The 14,281-nt window shown below is 39.5% G+C and overlaps 2 protein-coding genes and 1 long non-coding RNA gene across 4 annotated transcripts; 2 read left to right on the top strand and 1 right to left on the bottom strand.

Moving 5' to 3' along the window:
* LOC107630459 (uncharacterized) lies at positions 1–3,431 on the top strand. 2 transcript variants are annotated; one of them, XM_016333600.3, is made up of 11 exons: positions 1–110; positions 344–583; positions 715–798; positions 985–1,115; positions 1,206–1,303; positions 1,859–1,947; positions 2,032–2,140; positions 2,246–2,400; positions 2,487–2,557; positions 2,769–2,883; positions 3,016–3,431. In XM_016333600.3, exons 2-11 carry the CDS (start codon positions 350–352, stop codon positions 3,184–3,186), a joined length of 1,257 nt encoding a protein of 418 aa, XP_016189086.1. In that variant the 5' UTR covers positions 1–110; positions 344–349; the 3' UTR covers positions 3,187–3,431. The 2 variants fall into 2 exon arrangements, with proteins under 2 accessions (XP_016189086.1, XP_016189091.1); XM_016333605.3 differs by having other exon boundaries at positions 3–110; positions 323–583.
* Positions 3,432–3,723: 292 nt separating this feature from the next.
* Positions 3,724–4,654, bottom strand: LOC107618055 (adenine phosphoribosyltransferase). Its single transcript, XM_016319985.3, has 2 exons — positions 4,111–4,654; positions 3,724–4,013 (listed from the first exon to the last, which is right to left on the bottom strand). The coding sequence occupies exons 1-2, from the start codon at positions 4,579–4,581 to the stop codon at positions 3,846–3,848; spliced, it is 639 nt and encodes a 212-aa protein (XP_016175471.1). The 5' UTR covers positions 4,582–4,654; the 3' UTR covers positions 3,724–3,845.
* Positions 4,594–5,671, top strand: LOC148576638 (uncharacterized). The gene is made up of 2 exons (XR_015902347.1): positions 4,594–5,252; positions 5,332–5,671. It is a non-coding gene; the product is annotated as an uncharacterized LOC148576638 (long non-coding RNA).
* The last annotated feature ends 8,610 nt before the right edge of the window (positions 5,672–14,281 follow it).

Raw genomic sequence — 14,281 nt, 5'->3', positions numbered from 1 at the left:
GCATAGCCCCCTCGAACTTGGCAAAGTTTTCTTCGGCTCGCCTCTGCCGCTTCCTCCTCCCTCGTGCTTGAGCTTGTGCTTGTGCTTCTGCTCTACCTCTGTCTCCTCTGGTATGGGCATCTTCTAATATGCTTCCTTACTTTTTTACTCTGGACCTTGTTACTTTTTTATTATCAAAAGTAGTAATTACCCTAATTTTATAAATTTTGGTATGATTGATTGTTAAACTTAGATTTGAGGCTCAAAGTTGATTATTTAGAATTTTTATTATCCGGTGAATTCCTGTTCAGTCATTCGATAGCATGATTGGTTTGATATTCAGATTACCATCGTTCTCAAGCAGATTACCATGGATGTTGACGCCATTGGAGAGCATGCTGAGAAGCTCAAGGCCGTTCGAATTGACGATGACAATGATGATGATAATGCTGTTGATGAAGACATTGTTCTAGACGAATACGAAGATGATGACGACGATGACGAAGAAGAAGAAGAAGCTGTCACTCTTGGGTTCGTTGAGAAGCCCAAAAATGAATGGTCTCTTGAGCGCCAATTTTTCCCGAGCAAAGCTGGTGGAGTACCGGTACTCCCACTATGCTTCTGTGTTTGTGCCTCTTATTGAATGAAAGTAAAACCTGGCTGTTATATAAAAACAAGGAAAGTTTCAATTTTTTATGTTGGTGTGTTCTTTGTGAACTGTGAATATTGTTGTAGGCTTGGCTTGATCCTGTGGATATACCATCAGGGAGGTCATCAATTTGTGACATTTGTGGCGAGCCTTTACAATTCCTGGTTCAGGTATCATTGTATCCATCACTGTTGCTATACCTTCCTAATAATGGCATGGTTTGTAATTTACACGATATTCATTCAAAGATGTGAGCGAAATTTCAAGTTAGGAGAATTATTAGCTACACCAATTAGGAGGATATATCATTTTTCTTCTACCCAGCTAAGGGATTAGTGGAATCCTTGAAATGATAGGTTTATGCACCTACTAAGAAGGAAAGTGCATTTCACCGGATGCTGTTTGTTTTCATGTGCCGTTCGATGAAATGTCTTCTCAGGGATCAGCATGAACAGTGGCAACGCGATCCAGAGAAGCCATCTAGAAGGTTGGTAATGTCTGACAAGAAAGAAAGTTTTGTTTTCATTTTTGTTTGATTCCTTTGGCCGAATTCTGATTCTGTAATGATTTATTGAAGTGTGAAGGTTTTCCGTTGTCAGTTACCTCGCTTTAATCCTTTTTACTCGAGTGAACCCCCTAAGAATGATGGGAATTACAAACCTTCTGGCAGTGGAGGTCAGTTTATCATCATTTTATTTTGGGTTATTTGTTGGGTATCATACACATATATAAATGTATATGCTATTGCAATTTGATTCATTTTTACAAGTTTGTGTGATTTTGTATCTTGGGAAAATGGTATTCATGATTATCAGATGGTCTCTGCTTCTGTGTGAGTGTGGTTTCTGTTCTGTTATTCAATTGCTAGTTTTCTTAGTTGTATCCGTTGATTTATGAATTTTTTTTAACTGGTGATTATTTCCTTATGAGGAGTAGCATTCTAGAGTTATTGCACAAGTTATAGAGTTCATGAGTACATGCAATCCATCTTTTTGGTTTTGTGGCACTATGCTTTTGCTACATTTCAATCTCAAACTTAATTTGATACCCTGAACAAGCTGCTCGTACATTGTATTTTTATTGTTGCTATACTGTGCATTATTTCTACTATTATTTTTGCTTTGTATATATGACTAATATATGACCTGCTTTCATATTAAGATCGGTGTATTAGTACTTCTATTGATTAGGCACATCTTATTAAAAGATGGGAATCTTTTTTTCTTTTAGCTGCTTTTTGCAATTGGTGTGGAACATGGAAAGGAGATAAACTCTGCAGTAGTTGCAGACAAGTGCAGTACTGCTCTGAGAAACACCAGGTAGCCGAATTGTTTAAATGTTTCATTTAGTCTTCTTTCCACAAATTTTATCCTATAAAATTCCTTTCCACTTTCAATTTGCAGGTAATGAGTTGGCGCTCAGGTCATAAAATTGCTTGCCAGCAGATGAAAGTTTCTTCAGCTATTGGTGAATCCAATAAAAGTGGAGCCACTTCATTGGATTCTCATAAAGGTCACAGTTGTTTAAGACTTGTATAAGTCAAGAGTCACATAGGTTAATCTAAAATTTAAGGCTTCCTAGCATAATGTTCATTACATCCGATATCTTACCATACAGTTGGAAGCAAGAATGTGTGGCCTGAATTTGAAATCATCATTGAACATGAAAGTGAATATAACACAGACATTCCTGAGGATAATGCCTTATCTAATTCCTTGATCTCGAAGAACAAGATTGATGACACAATGAATTCACTTATGGATAGTTTTCAGGTATTATCGGTAGTTGTTTTCATCACTGAAGTGATGTTGCTTATTGTTTAAGCATATTATTTGCTAATGATATTATTTACAAACAGGGTGATGATGACAAAAAGTGTTGGGTTTACTTCCAAGAACGCATTGCCAAGGCCCCTGAACAAGTGTTGAGGTGATTATTATTATTAAGCTATTTAGAGTGCTTTAACCAAATTGAAGAACTTCTTTTAGCGTCCTTACGATGGTAGTTATTTGCTAACAATGTTCCATAGTCAGATTTTCTTGCCTAATGGATAAACAAATTCAAAATAACCAAATTGATTGAACTGATTTCAAGATATATTTCCATTCAATTGACCGATACAAACTTATGGTAAATGCAGGTACTATAGGGATACAAATGCGAAGCCAATATGGCCTGTTTCGAGTGGTCGGCCATCCAATGCTGATATCCCTAAATGCAGTTACTGTGGTGGACCAAGGTGTCATGAATTTCAGGTAGGTAGTTATGTGAGATTTTTTGCTCGAGAGGTTCTTCATCGTTCTACTACATTATACTATTTCTTTTTTGAGGTATCGATGTTACTTTTAGAGTTTTAGTTAATAAGCTGTTATTGTTGGTGGTGCCAGATTTTACCACAGCTGCTATATTACTTCGGGGTAGACAATGAAGCGGACTCTTTGGACTGGGCTTCAATTGTGGTGTATGCATGTGAAGCTTCTTGCGAGGCAGGTTTGACTTACAAAGACGAGTATGCTTTTGTTCAACTTTTTTCACCTTCCCATAATGCGATACACTGAAATTTTGACCTTGCCCTTGTATTCAAAATTTAAGAACTTTTTTTGTTAAGACGTTTTAGATTTGGGAGAATAGGAACATATGTATTTACCTCAGTCTTCAACTTTGAGGATCATGACTGGTTATTGTGTAATTTATAGGCTTTTGTTGAAAATTTTTTCTTTCATTAGAAATAGGCTATTTTTTGTACATTTGTGTAATTTTTGGAGTTCCTACTATATATAATATATTATTTTTTTCGGGGGAATATTTGCTCGTCATACATTAATGGTTTAGTCGCTAACGCATTAAAAGTGTCCAAAACTCAATCAAAAGTTCAAAACTAAATCAAAAGAAGGGAAGATGATTACATTGTTGAATAGAAGCAGCTTTACATATAATAGAACTTCATTAAGTTGATGTAGACGGAATATGATAACATTTTTTGTACAAGATAACACGAAATGAATAATATTATATTTCTCTCAAACAAGCTTTGTACCAATTAACAGTAGACTTGTTTTCTAAGAGGAAAACCTACAGGAAGCGAAGTTAGAAAATTGAATTTAACACAGCTCCAATTAAATTAAATCATCCCAAAAGCACCAAAATGTTAAGTAACTATATAGTGGATTAACAAATCAATGCTAAAAAAGTGATCAAAGGTCTAGATGCTTAGTAGCTATAGCTCAGGATTTCGATCAGAAAGAGGAAAGAATTGCAAGAGCGAATCCTTGAGAAGCTGAATCAAAGAACTAAAATCCTTGCTACCCAATTCAAGACAATCTCTTATTAATCCACCTTCCACCACCTCTTTTTGCACCGTCTCCACCACTTCTCTCAACACACCCTGCAACAATGATAACCTTTATGTCACTCAAATACAGCTTAATACAAAATTAACGGAATCAAATTAGATAAATCAAAGAAATGACGACGTTTCATACCGATTCGCTAAACGCTTTAAGCAGCTTGGCGGAGAGAGATTTAGAGACAGTGAATACATTTTGGTAATTTCGGGCAACCCAGGCAGACCTTTCGGCGGCCGACTCCAAGCGAGTCAACTCACTGAGTCCCGTCATCAACTCGTTCAAGTCCGAAACAGCGCCATATAATTCCGCGGGCGCGAGGGGCAGGCTCCTCCAATTCCACGCGTAGTCCCATGCGGCACCCAACGCCATCCTCCAGAATCCAAGGCCCAGCCCTCCATCAAGCTTCTGAGATAGTGCCCGGACACGTTGAGCTCCGGAGACGTCGCCGCGATTGGCGCGGAGGTCGGCGACACTGTGGAGTAGGGACCTGGAGAGGGAGAGAAGGCGCTGGAAGCGGAAGAAGGGAGCGAAGGAGAGGGATTGGGAGGGAGAGGGCGTTGCTGCGATCAGAAGGAAAGCGGTGAGGAAGAGAACAGCGGTTCTCATCGGTGCAGTTTTATTTGGGAGAAAGAAAGCGCGCTGCTTCGTTGCGATTATTGTTGGAGCTGAAGGATCTTCACGGGTCGGGTCGTCGTGGTTGTTGGACAAAAATATTTTCTAAAAATAACAGCTTTTTGTGGGCCTCCGCCCTAGTTTCCTATGACAAAAAGGGAGTAAATTCCTAAAGTGATCCTTCATATTAGGTCTGTGCACTAATGTTATCTTTCAGTTTTCAATTGCACTAAATATATCTTTCAGCTTGAGCTCCGGGCTACATATAGGTCTTTTTATCTAATTCCGGCATGAGTTAGCAGGCGGAGCACTGATCTGGAGCACCCACTTTTACGTAGGACGTCTGAAATGGCTAGCTAATGTGGAATACGTTCCAAAATTTTTCAATGCCGTCCTTGACACCAATCATAAACCCTAAACATAGTTCTTCTTCTTCTTTCTCTTCTTCTTCCTCTTCTTGCTATTGCTATTGCGCCCATGAGTGACAGTCACGTTTCAGGAAGGTCGAATCGCTCCTCTACAACGGAAAAGTGGACAAGGAACAATGTGCGAAGCAAGCATGGACTAGTTCCGGAGTGGTGCGGATGTGGGTGTCGGCCGGTCCTTAGGTGGTCAGGGATAAAGACGCATCCTATAAGCCGTTCTTCGGATGTCCAAATTATAATGTGAGTACGTTAACTTTTTGAAATTTTAAATATTATTGATTTGAGGTAGATGTTTGTTAAACTTGATGTATATTTGCAGACTAGTAGAAAGAATTAGTGCGGGTTATTTGTCTGGGCAGATTCTGTACAAGATGAGGTGCTGATGAAATTTGATAAAGAAAATGAGAATGGTGAGATGAAGATGAACATTGCATGGAAGGTGGGTAAACTGGAAGCAAATGTAAAAAATGTAAAAGTGATGATCCAAGTGCTTGGTTTAGTATTTTTCATAGTATTTGTGTTTGTGTTAATGTTGGTGTTAAAGGTTTGAATAGAATCAGTCCTGCAATGCAAAATCATGATGCTAAGGTAATCCATTTTATAAACATTGTAATTGATATAAGGTGGGTTTTGATTTATGAAATGATTGTGCTCTTTCGTAGCTTGTTTGTGTGGTTTTGTTTTTGTAAATGTAATTAAAGACACAATTATCAAATGGATAAGCAACAATAACAATAGCTAACATAAAATATCATTCATAACTGATCCAAAATAACATTAGTTCATCTAAAGTTCTGCAATAATGCAGTGATGACAATAACAATAAAAAAGAAACTTAGCATTGTTTTAGCTATTTTTCGGTAACCTAATTACCATAACATAGTTGCAAAGAAGTCTATAAATCACCATGAATGGTGCGAGAAATTGGCTCGGAACTTTTCGCACAGATCGACCGACAAGTATACCGAGTCATCCAAGTAATACCTCAGGTGAGTGAGGGTCGAATCCCACAGAGATTGTCGGATTGAGCGAGTAATGGCAATCTTGCGGATCTCAGTCAGGCAATTAGAGAAATTGGTTGTTGTAAAAAACTCATAAACAAGATAGTAAATAAACGAATACGAGATTGAGGTGAAACCAGTGATCGGAAGTCAGTTAAGGCTTCGGAGATGCTTTATCTTTCTGGATTAACTTTTCTTATTGTCTACTTCAATAACGCTTGATTCATTCAATGGCAGCCGTAAGTGATTAACTCATGTCCTCTCATCAAGTTAATCTCCTCTACTATAGCAATTTACCAGGCGAGTGACTTATGTCCTCTCATCAAGTCACCCATGGCTTCTCATTATAGCAAAAGATGAAGCTCTAAGCAATCCACTCCCTTTAGCGATCCTACTCAAAACGCCACAGACAAGGTCGGATCTTCTAGATCAGAGAATGCTGCTTTTCTTACTCTAGCCTTAGTGCCACAGAGACCTCACCAACCCACGGTTAACGGGATTTCACGTCACGTATCCAAAGCTAACCCAGGCACTCTCTTGGAATCCGCAATGTATTCTCTAGCCTTAGCTCTATGCTATCCGGGTCAGGACTCGCACGAAACCCATGTAGAATAAGGATGATTGTCACGGTTCATTCTCAATTCATAAGATGAAGAACGAGAATACATAAGAGAATAGAATTAGACATATTGAAATAGAAACAGTAATATTATTAATCCATGAGAATCAGCAAAGCTCCTAACCCTAACTTAGGAGGTTTAGTTGCTCATAGCTTACAGAAAATCATATCAAAAGTTCGAATGTGCTAAGAGTCTCTTTAGAAGATAATGAATTTCTTCTTTAAATACTAATCTAATAACTAAAGATTACAGAAATAAGACAGACTAGACTCTTAATGCAAAAATCAACTTCTGGGGTCTACTTTGTGAGTGTTTGGGCTGAGATTTGAGTGATTCCATGTGCTTAGGCTCCCCTTGGGGCGTTGGACGCTGAGCTTGCTCCTTTTGAGCCGTCCAACTCGATTTGCTCCCTTTGGGGCGTTCAACTCTAGACAAGGGGTAAGGTAGGCGTTCAACGCCCACTTTGGACCATCATTTCCAGAGCAAAGTATGGACTATTATATATTGGTGGAAATCCATGGATGTTAGCTTTCTAACGCTATTGAGAACGCTCCATTTGGACCTCTGTAGCTTCAGAAATGCTCGTTTGAGTGCACGGAGGTCAGAATCCGACAACATCTGCAGTCCTTTCTCAGCCTTTGAATCAGACTTTTCCAGAAATTGCTAGAATCACCCAAAAATCACCTAAAATCATAAGAAAACCACAAAAACTCAAAGTAGCATCCAAAAAGTAAATTTAACACTAAAACTTACTAAAACTTAACAAAACATAACAAAAAACATAAGGAAAATAGTGCTGAAAAGTGTATAAAATATCCGCTCATCAATGAACAAACCAAAAATAAATAGAACATTGTCATAATTATTTCACAAAACAACACAAATTTTCAGACTGATATCCTAATCCTATGGACATTAATCACTTCTTTCTTGGGGCTTTGAATCCTGCGGTGGGCACAAAGTTGAGGAAGCCTGCCAACCATGATGCAGTGGCTTCACTAGCTTCCTGCATTGGATTCAATGGTGCAGACCCTGTTGGAAGAGGTGACCTTTGGTGCACGAAATTGTGATCATCAATGGCGCCAACATCTTGGTATGCACAATTGTAATCTCAACTCTTTGTCACAACTCCGCACAACTGGTGCGCAGAAATCGTGACGGTTCATTCCTTGGTAACGGTGCTAAAAACTTAATATGCACGTTCATAATCTTAGTTCTTTGTCACAACTTCGCACAACTAACCAGCAAGTGCACTGGGTCGTCCAAGTAATAAACCTTACGTGAGTAAGGGTCGATCCCACGGAGATTGTCGGCTTGAAGCAAGCTATGGTCATCTTGCAAATCTCAGTCAGGCAGATTCATATGGTTATGGATATTTGATAATTAAAATATAATTAAAATATAAATAAAACGTAAATTAAAGATAGAGATACCTATGTAATTCATTGGTGAGAGTTTCAGATAAGCGTATGAAGATGCTTGTTCCTCCTGAACCTTTGCTTTCCTATTGTCTTCATCCAATCATTCATACTCCTTTCTATGGCAAGCTGTTTGTTAGGCATCACCGTTGTCAATGGCTACATCCTGTCCTCTCAGTGAAAATGGTCCAATGCGCTGTCACTGTATGGCTAATCATCTGTCGGTTCTCGATCATACTGGAATAGGATCCATTGATCCTTTTGCGTCTGTCACTACGCCCAGCACTCGCGAGTTTGAAGCTCGTTGCAACCATCCCTTCTCAGATCCTACTCCGAATACCACAGACAAGGTTTAGACTTTACGGATCTCAAGAATGGCCGTCCATGGATTCTAACTTATACCACGAAGACTCTGATTAAGGAATCCTAGAGATATTCATTCAATCTAAGGTAGAACGGAAGTGGTTGTCAGGCACGCGTTCATATGTTGGGAATGATAATGACAGTTACGATCATCACATTCATATTGAAGTGCGAATGAATATCTTAGAATCGGAATAAGGTTGAATGGAATAAAAAAACAATAGTACTTTGTATTAATTCATGAGGAACAACAGAGCTCCACACCTTAATCTATGGTGTGTAGAAACTCTACCGTTGAAAATACATAAGAACAAGGTCTAGGCATGGCCGAGTGGCCAGCCCCCATAAAGGTCTAAGATAACATAAAACTAATCAAAGATAGATCCGAAGATCCCCAGATGAAAATACAATAGTAAAAAGTCCTATTTATACTAAACTAGTTACTAGGGTTTACAGAAATGAGTAAATGATGCAGAAATCTACTTCTGGGGCCCACTTGGTGTGTGCTTGGACTGAGCATTGAGCTTTACACGTGTAGAGGCTTCTCTTGGAGGTGAACGCCAGTTTGTAACCTGTTTCTGACGTTTAACTCCACTTTGCAACCTATTTCTGGCGTTTAACTTCAGAATGCAACATGGAACTGGCGTTGAACGCCAGTTTGCATCATCTAAACGCGGGCAAAGTATGGACTATTATATATTGCTGGAAAGCCCTGGATGTCTACTTTCCAAAGCAATTAAGAGCGCGCCATTTGGTGTTCTATAGCTCCAGAAAATCCACTTTGAGTGCAGGGAGGTCAGAATCCAGCAGCATCTGTAGTCCTTCTTCAGCCTCTGAATATGATTTTTGCTCAAGTCCCTCAATTTCAGCCAGAAAATACCTGAAATCACAGAAAAACACACAAACTCATAGTAAAGTCCAGAAATATGATTTTTTATTAAAAACTAATAAAAATATACTAAAAACTAACTAAATCATACTAAAAACTATGTAAAAACAATGCCAAAAAGCGTATAAATTATCCGCTCATCACAACATCAAACTTAAATTGTTGCTTGTCCCCAAACAACTGAAAATCAAATAGGATAAAAAGAAGAGAATATACTATAAATTCCAAAATATCAATGAAACTTAGCTCCAATCAGATGAGCAGGACTAGTAGCTTTTTGCATCTTGAATAGTTTTGGCATCTCACTTTATCCATTGAAGTTCAGAATGATTGGCATCTATAGGAACTTAGAATTCAGATAGTGTTATTGATTCTCCTAGTTCAGTATGTTGATTCTTGAACACAGCTACTTTATGAGTCTTGGCCGTGGCCCTAAGCACTTTGTTTTCCAGTATTACCACCGGATACATAAATGCCACAAACACATAACTGGGTGAACCTTTTCAGATTGTGACTCAGCTTTGCTAAAGTCCCCAATTAGAGGTGTCCAGGGTTCTTAAGCACATTCTTATTTTTGCTTTGGACCTTGACTTTAACCGCTCAGTCTCAAGTTTTCACTTGACACCTTCACGCTACAAGCACATGGTTAGGGACAGCTTGGTTTAGCCGCTTAGGCCAGGATTTTATTCCTTTAGGCCCTCCTATCCACTGATGCTAAAAGCCTTGGATCCTTTTTATTACCCTTGCCTTTTGGTTTTAAGGGCTATTGGCTTTTTGCTCTTGCCTTTTGGTTTAAAGAGCTTTTGGCTTTTTTTGCTTGCTTTTTCTTTTTCTATTTTTTTCGCTATTTTCTTTTTTTTCTCTTTTTTTTTTCTGCAAGCTTTTGTATTCACTGCTTTTTCTTGCTTCAAGAATCACTTTTATGATTTTTCAGATTATCAAATAACATGTCTCCTTTTTCATCATTCTTTCAAGAGCCAACATCTTTAACATTCATAAACAACAATTTCAAAAGACATATGCACTGTTTAAGCATTCATTCAAAAAACAAAAAGTATTGTCACCACATCAAAATAATTAAACTAGTTTCAAGGATGAATTCGAAACCCTGTACTTCTTGTTCTTTTGTTTTTAGAACATTTTTCCTTTAAGAGAGGTGATGGATTCATACGATATTTATAGCTTTAATACATGGACACTTAAATACTAATGATCATGTAATAAGACACAAACATAAACATAAAGCATAATAAATGAAAAATAGGAAAATAAGAACAAGGAGATTAAGGAACGGGTCCACCTTAGTGAGGGTGGCGTCTTCCTCTTCTTGAAGAACCAATGGTGCTTTTGAGCTCCTCTATGTCTCTTCCTTGTCTTTGTTGCTCCTCCCTCATAACTCTTTGATCTTCTCTAATCTTATGGAGGATGATGGAGTGCTCTTGGTGCTCCACCCTTAGTTGTCCCATGTTGGAACTTAATTCTCCTAGGGAGGTGTTGATTTGCTCCCAATAGTTTTGTGGAGGAAAGTGCATCCCTTGAGGCATCTCAGGGATTTCATGGTGGGGAATTTCCTCATGCTCTTGTTGAGGTCGATGATCTCTTATTTGCTCCATCCTTTTCTTTGTGATGGGCTTATCCTCTTCAATGAGGATGTCTCCCTTTATGTCAATTCTAGCCGAATTGCAGAGGTGGCATATGAGGTGAGGAAAGGCTAACCTTGCCCAAGTGGAGGACTTGTCAGCCACCTTGTAAAGTTCTTGAGGTATAATCTCATGAACTTCCACCTCCTCTCCAATCATGATACTATGGATCATGATGGCTCGGTCTATAGTAACTTTAGACCGGTTACTAGTAGGAATGATTGAGCATTGAATGAACTCTAGCCATCCCCTAGCCACTGGTTTGAGGTCATGCCTTCTTAATTGAACTGGCTTGCCTCTTGAGTCAATTTTCCATTGAGCTCCTTCCTCACATATGTCTATGAGAACTTGGTCCAACCTTTGATCAAAGTTGACCCTTCTTGTGTAGGGACGTGCGTTCTCTTCCATCATTGGCAAGTTGAACGCTAGCGTTACATTTTCCGGACTGAAGTCTAAGTATTTCCCCCGAACCATGGTGAGCCAATGCTTTGGATTTGGGTTCACACTTTGATCATGGTTCCTAGTGATCCATGCGTTTGCATAGAACTCTTGGACCATTAAGATCCCGACTTGTTGAATGGGGTTGGTGAGAACTTCCCAACCTCTTCTTCGGATCTCATGTCGGATCTCCGGATACTCATTCTTTTTGAGCTTGAAAGGAACCTCAGGGATCACTTTCTTCTTAGCCACAACTTCATAGAAGTGGTCTTGATGGACCTTTGAGATGAATCTCTCCATCTCCCATGACTCAGAAGTGGAAGAAATTGCCTCCCTTTTCCTCTTTCTAGAGGTTTCTCTGGCCTTAGGTGCCATAAATGGTTATGGAAAAATAAAAAGCTATACTTTTACCACACCAAAATTAAAATGTTTGCTCGTTCCCGAGCAAAAGAAGAAAGAAAGAAGGAGAAGAAGAAAAAGAATGGAGGAGAGAGGGGAGAGGTGTGTATTCGGCCAAGGGAAGAAGAAAGGGTTGAGTTGTGTGAAAATGAAGAAGGAATGAGGGGTTTATATAGGGGTGGGATGGGATTTAGGGTTCGGCCATTAGGGTTGGATTTGGGAGGAAAAATAGTTTGAATTTTGAAGGTAGGTGGGGTTTATGGGGAAGAGAGGATGGATGTGAGTGGTGAAGAGGTGATGGGAAGGAGTGATTGAGGTGATTGGTGAAGGGTATTTGGGGAAGAGAGTTATGAAAAGGTGTGAAGAGGAGAGAAGAAAATGTGGGGATCCTGTGGGGTCAAGGACTTAACATCCCTGCTCCAATTAGGCGTGTAAAATGCCCATGCTGTGCAATCCTGGTGTTTAACGCCAGATTGCTGCTTGTTGCTGGCGTTAAACGCCTAAATGTAGCCTGTTTCTGGAGTTTAACGCCAGGCAAATGCTTGTTTCTAGCGTTAAACGCCAGACAGATACTTGTTTCTGGCATTTAAACGCCAGACTGCTCTCCTCCAGGGTGTGCTATTTTTAATGCTATTTTTCATTCTATTTTTTGATTTTTCAGTAGTTTTTGTGACTCCACATGATCATCAACCTAATAAAACACGAAATAACACAAGGAAAATAAATAGATATAATTAAATAACATTGGGTTGCCTCCCAACAAGCGCTTCTTTAACGTCAATAGCTTGACAGTGAGCTCTCATGGAGCCTCACAGATGTTCAGAGCATTGTTGGGACCTCCCAACACCAAACTTAGAGTTTGACTGTGGGGGTTCAACACCAAACTTAGAGTTTGGTTGTGGTCTCCCAACACCAAACTTAGAGTTTGATTGTGGGGGCTTTGGTTGACTCTACAGTGAGAGAAGCTTTTCATGCTTTCTCTCCATGGTTACAGAAGGAGATCCTTGAGTTTTAAACACAAGGTTGTCCTCATTTAGTTGAAGGACTAGTTCTCCTCTGTCCACATCAATCACAGCTCTTGCTGTGGCTAGGAAGGGTCTTCCAAGGATGATGGATTCATCCTCTTCCTTCCCAGTGTCTAGGATTATGAAATCAGCAGGGATGTAAAGGCCTTCAACCTTTACTAACACGTCCTCTACTTGTCCATAAGCCTATTTTCTTGAGTTGTCTGCCATCTCTAATGAGATTCTGGCAGCTTGCACCTCAAAGATCCCAAGTTTCTCCATTACAGAGAGTGGCATTAAGTTTATTCCTGACCCCAGGTCACATAGAGCCTTCTCAAAGGTCATGATGCCTATGGTACAGGGTATTAAGAATTTTCCAGGATCCTGTTTCTTTTGAGGTAATTTCTGCCTATCCAATGCATTCAGTTCATTGGTGAGCAAGGGAGGTTCATCTTCCCAAGTCTTATTACCAAATAATTTAGCATTCAGCTTCATGATTGCACCAAGGTACTTAGCAACTTGCTCTTCAGTAATTTCTTCATCCTCTTTAGAGGAAGAATACTCATCAGAGCTCATGAAGGGCAGAAGGAGGTTCAATGGAATCTCTATGGTTTCTAATTGAGCCTCAGATTCCTTTGGTTCCTCAAAGGGGAACTCCTTATTGGTCACTAGATGTCCCAGGAGGTCTTCCTCACTAGGATTCGCGTCCTCCTCCTCCCTTGTATGTTCGGCCATGATGGTTAAATCAATGGCCTTGCACTCTCTCTTTTGGATTTTCTTCTGTATTGCTTGGGAGAGTACTAGGAGGAGTTTCAGTGACTCTTTTACTCAGCTGGCCCACTTGTGCCTCCAAATTTCTAATGGAGGACCTTGTTTCATTCATGAAACTTACAGTGGCCTTAGATAGATCAGAGACTATATTTGCTAAGCTAGATGGATTCTGCTCAGAATTCTCTGTCTGTTGCTGAGTGGATGATGGAAAAGGCTTGCTATTGCTAAACCTGTTTCTTCCACCATTTTTAAAGCCTTGTTGAGGCTTTTGTTGATCCTTCCATGAGAAATTTGGATGATTTCTCCATGAGGGATTATAGGTGTTTCCATAGGGTTCACCCATGTAATTCACCTCTGCTATTGCAGGGTTCTCAGGATCATAAGCTTCATCTTTAGAAGATGCCTCTTTAGTACTGTTGGATGATTCCTTCAATCAATTCAGACTCTGAGAGATCATATTGACTTGCTGAGTCAATATTTTATTCTGAGCCAATATGGCATTCAGAGTATCAATTTCAAGAACTCCCTTCCTCTGAGGCGTCCCATTACTCACAGGATTCCTTTCAGAAGTGTACATGAACTGGTTATTTGCAACCATGTCAATGAGTTCTTGAGCTTCTGCAGGCATTTTCTTTAGGTGAATGGACCACCTGCAGAATGGTCCAATGACATCTTTGATAATTCAGACAGACCATCATAGAATATATCCAGGATGGTCCATTCTGA

The sequence above is a fragment of the Arachis ipaensis genome, chromosome B1 (genome assembly GCF_059453495.1).
Source record: "Arachis ipaensis isolate K30076 ecotype BB chromosome B1, ASM5945349v1, whole genome shotgun sequence".
Taxonomy (NCBI): Eukaryota; Viridiplantae; Streptophyta; class Magnoliopsida; order Fabales; family Fabaceae; genus Arachis; species Arachis ipaensis.
The sequence above is the reverse complement of the archived record's forward strand: the minus strand, read 5'-3'. Positions and strand labels throughout refer to the sequence as shown.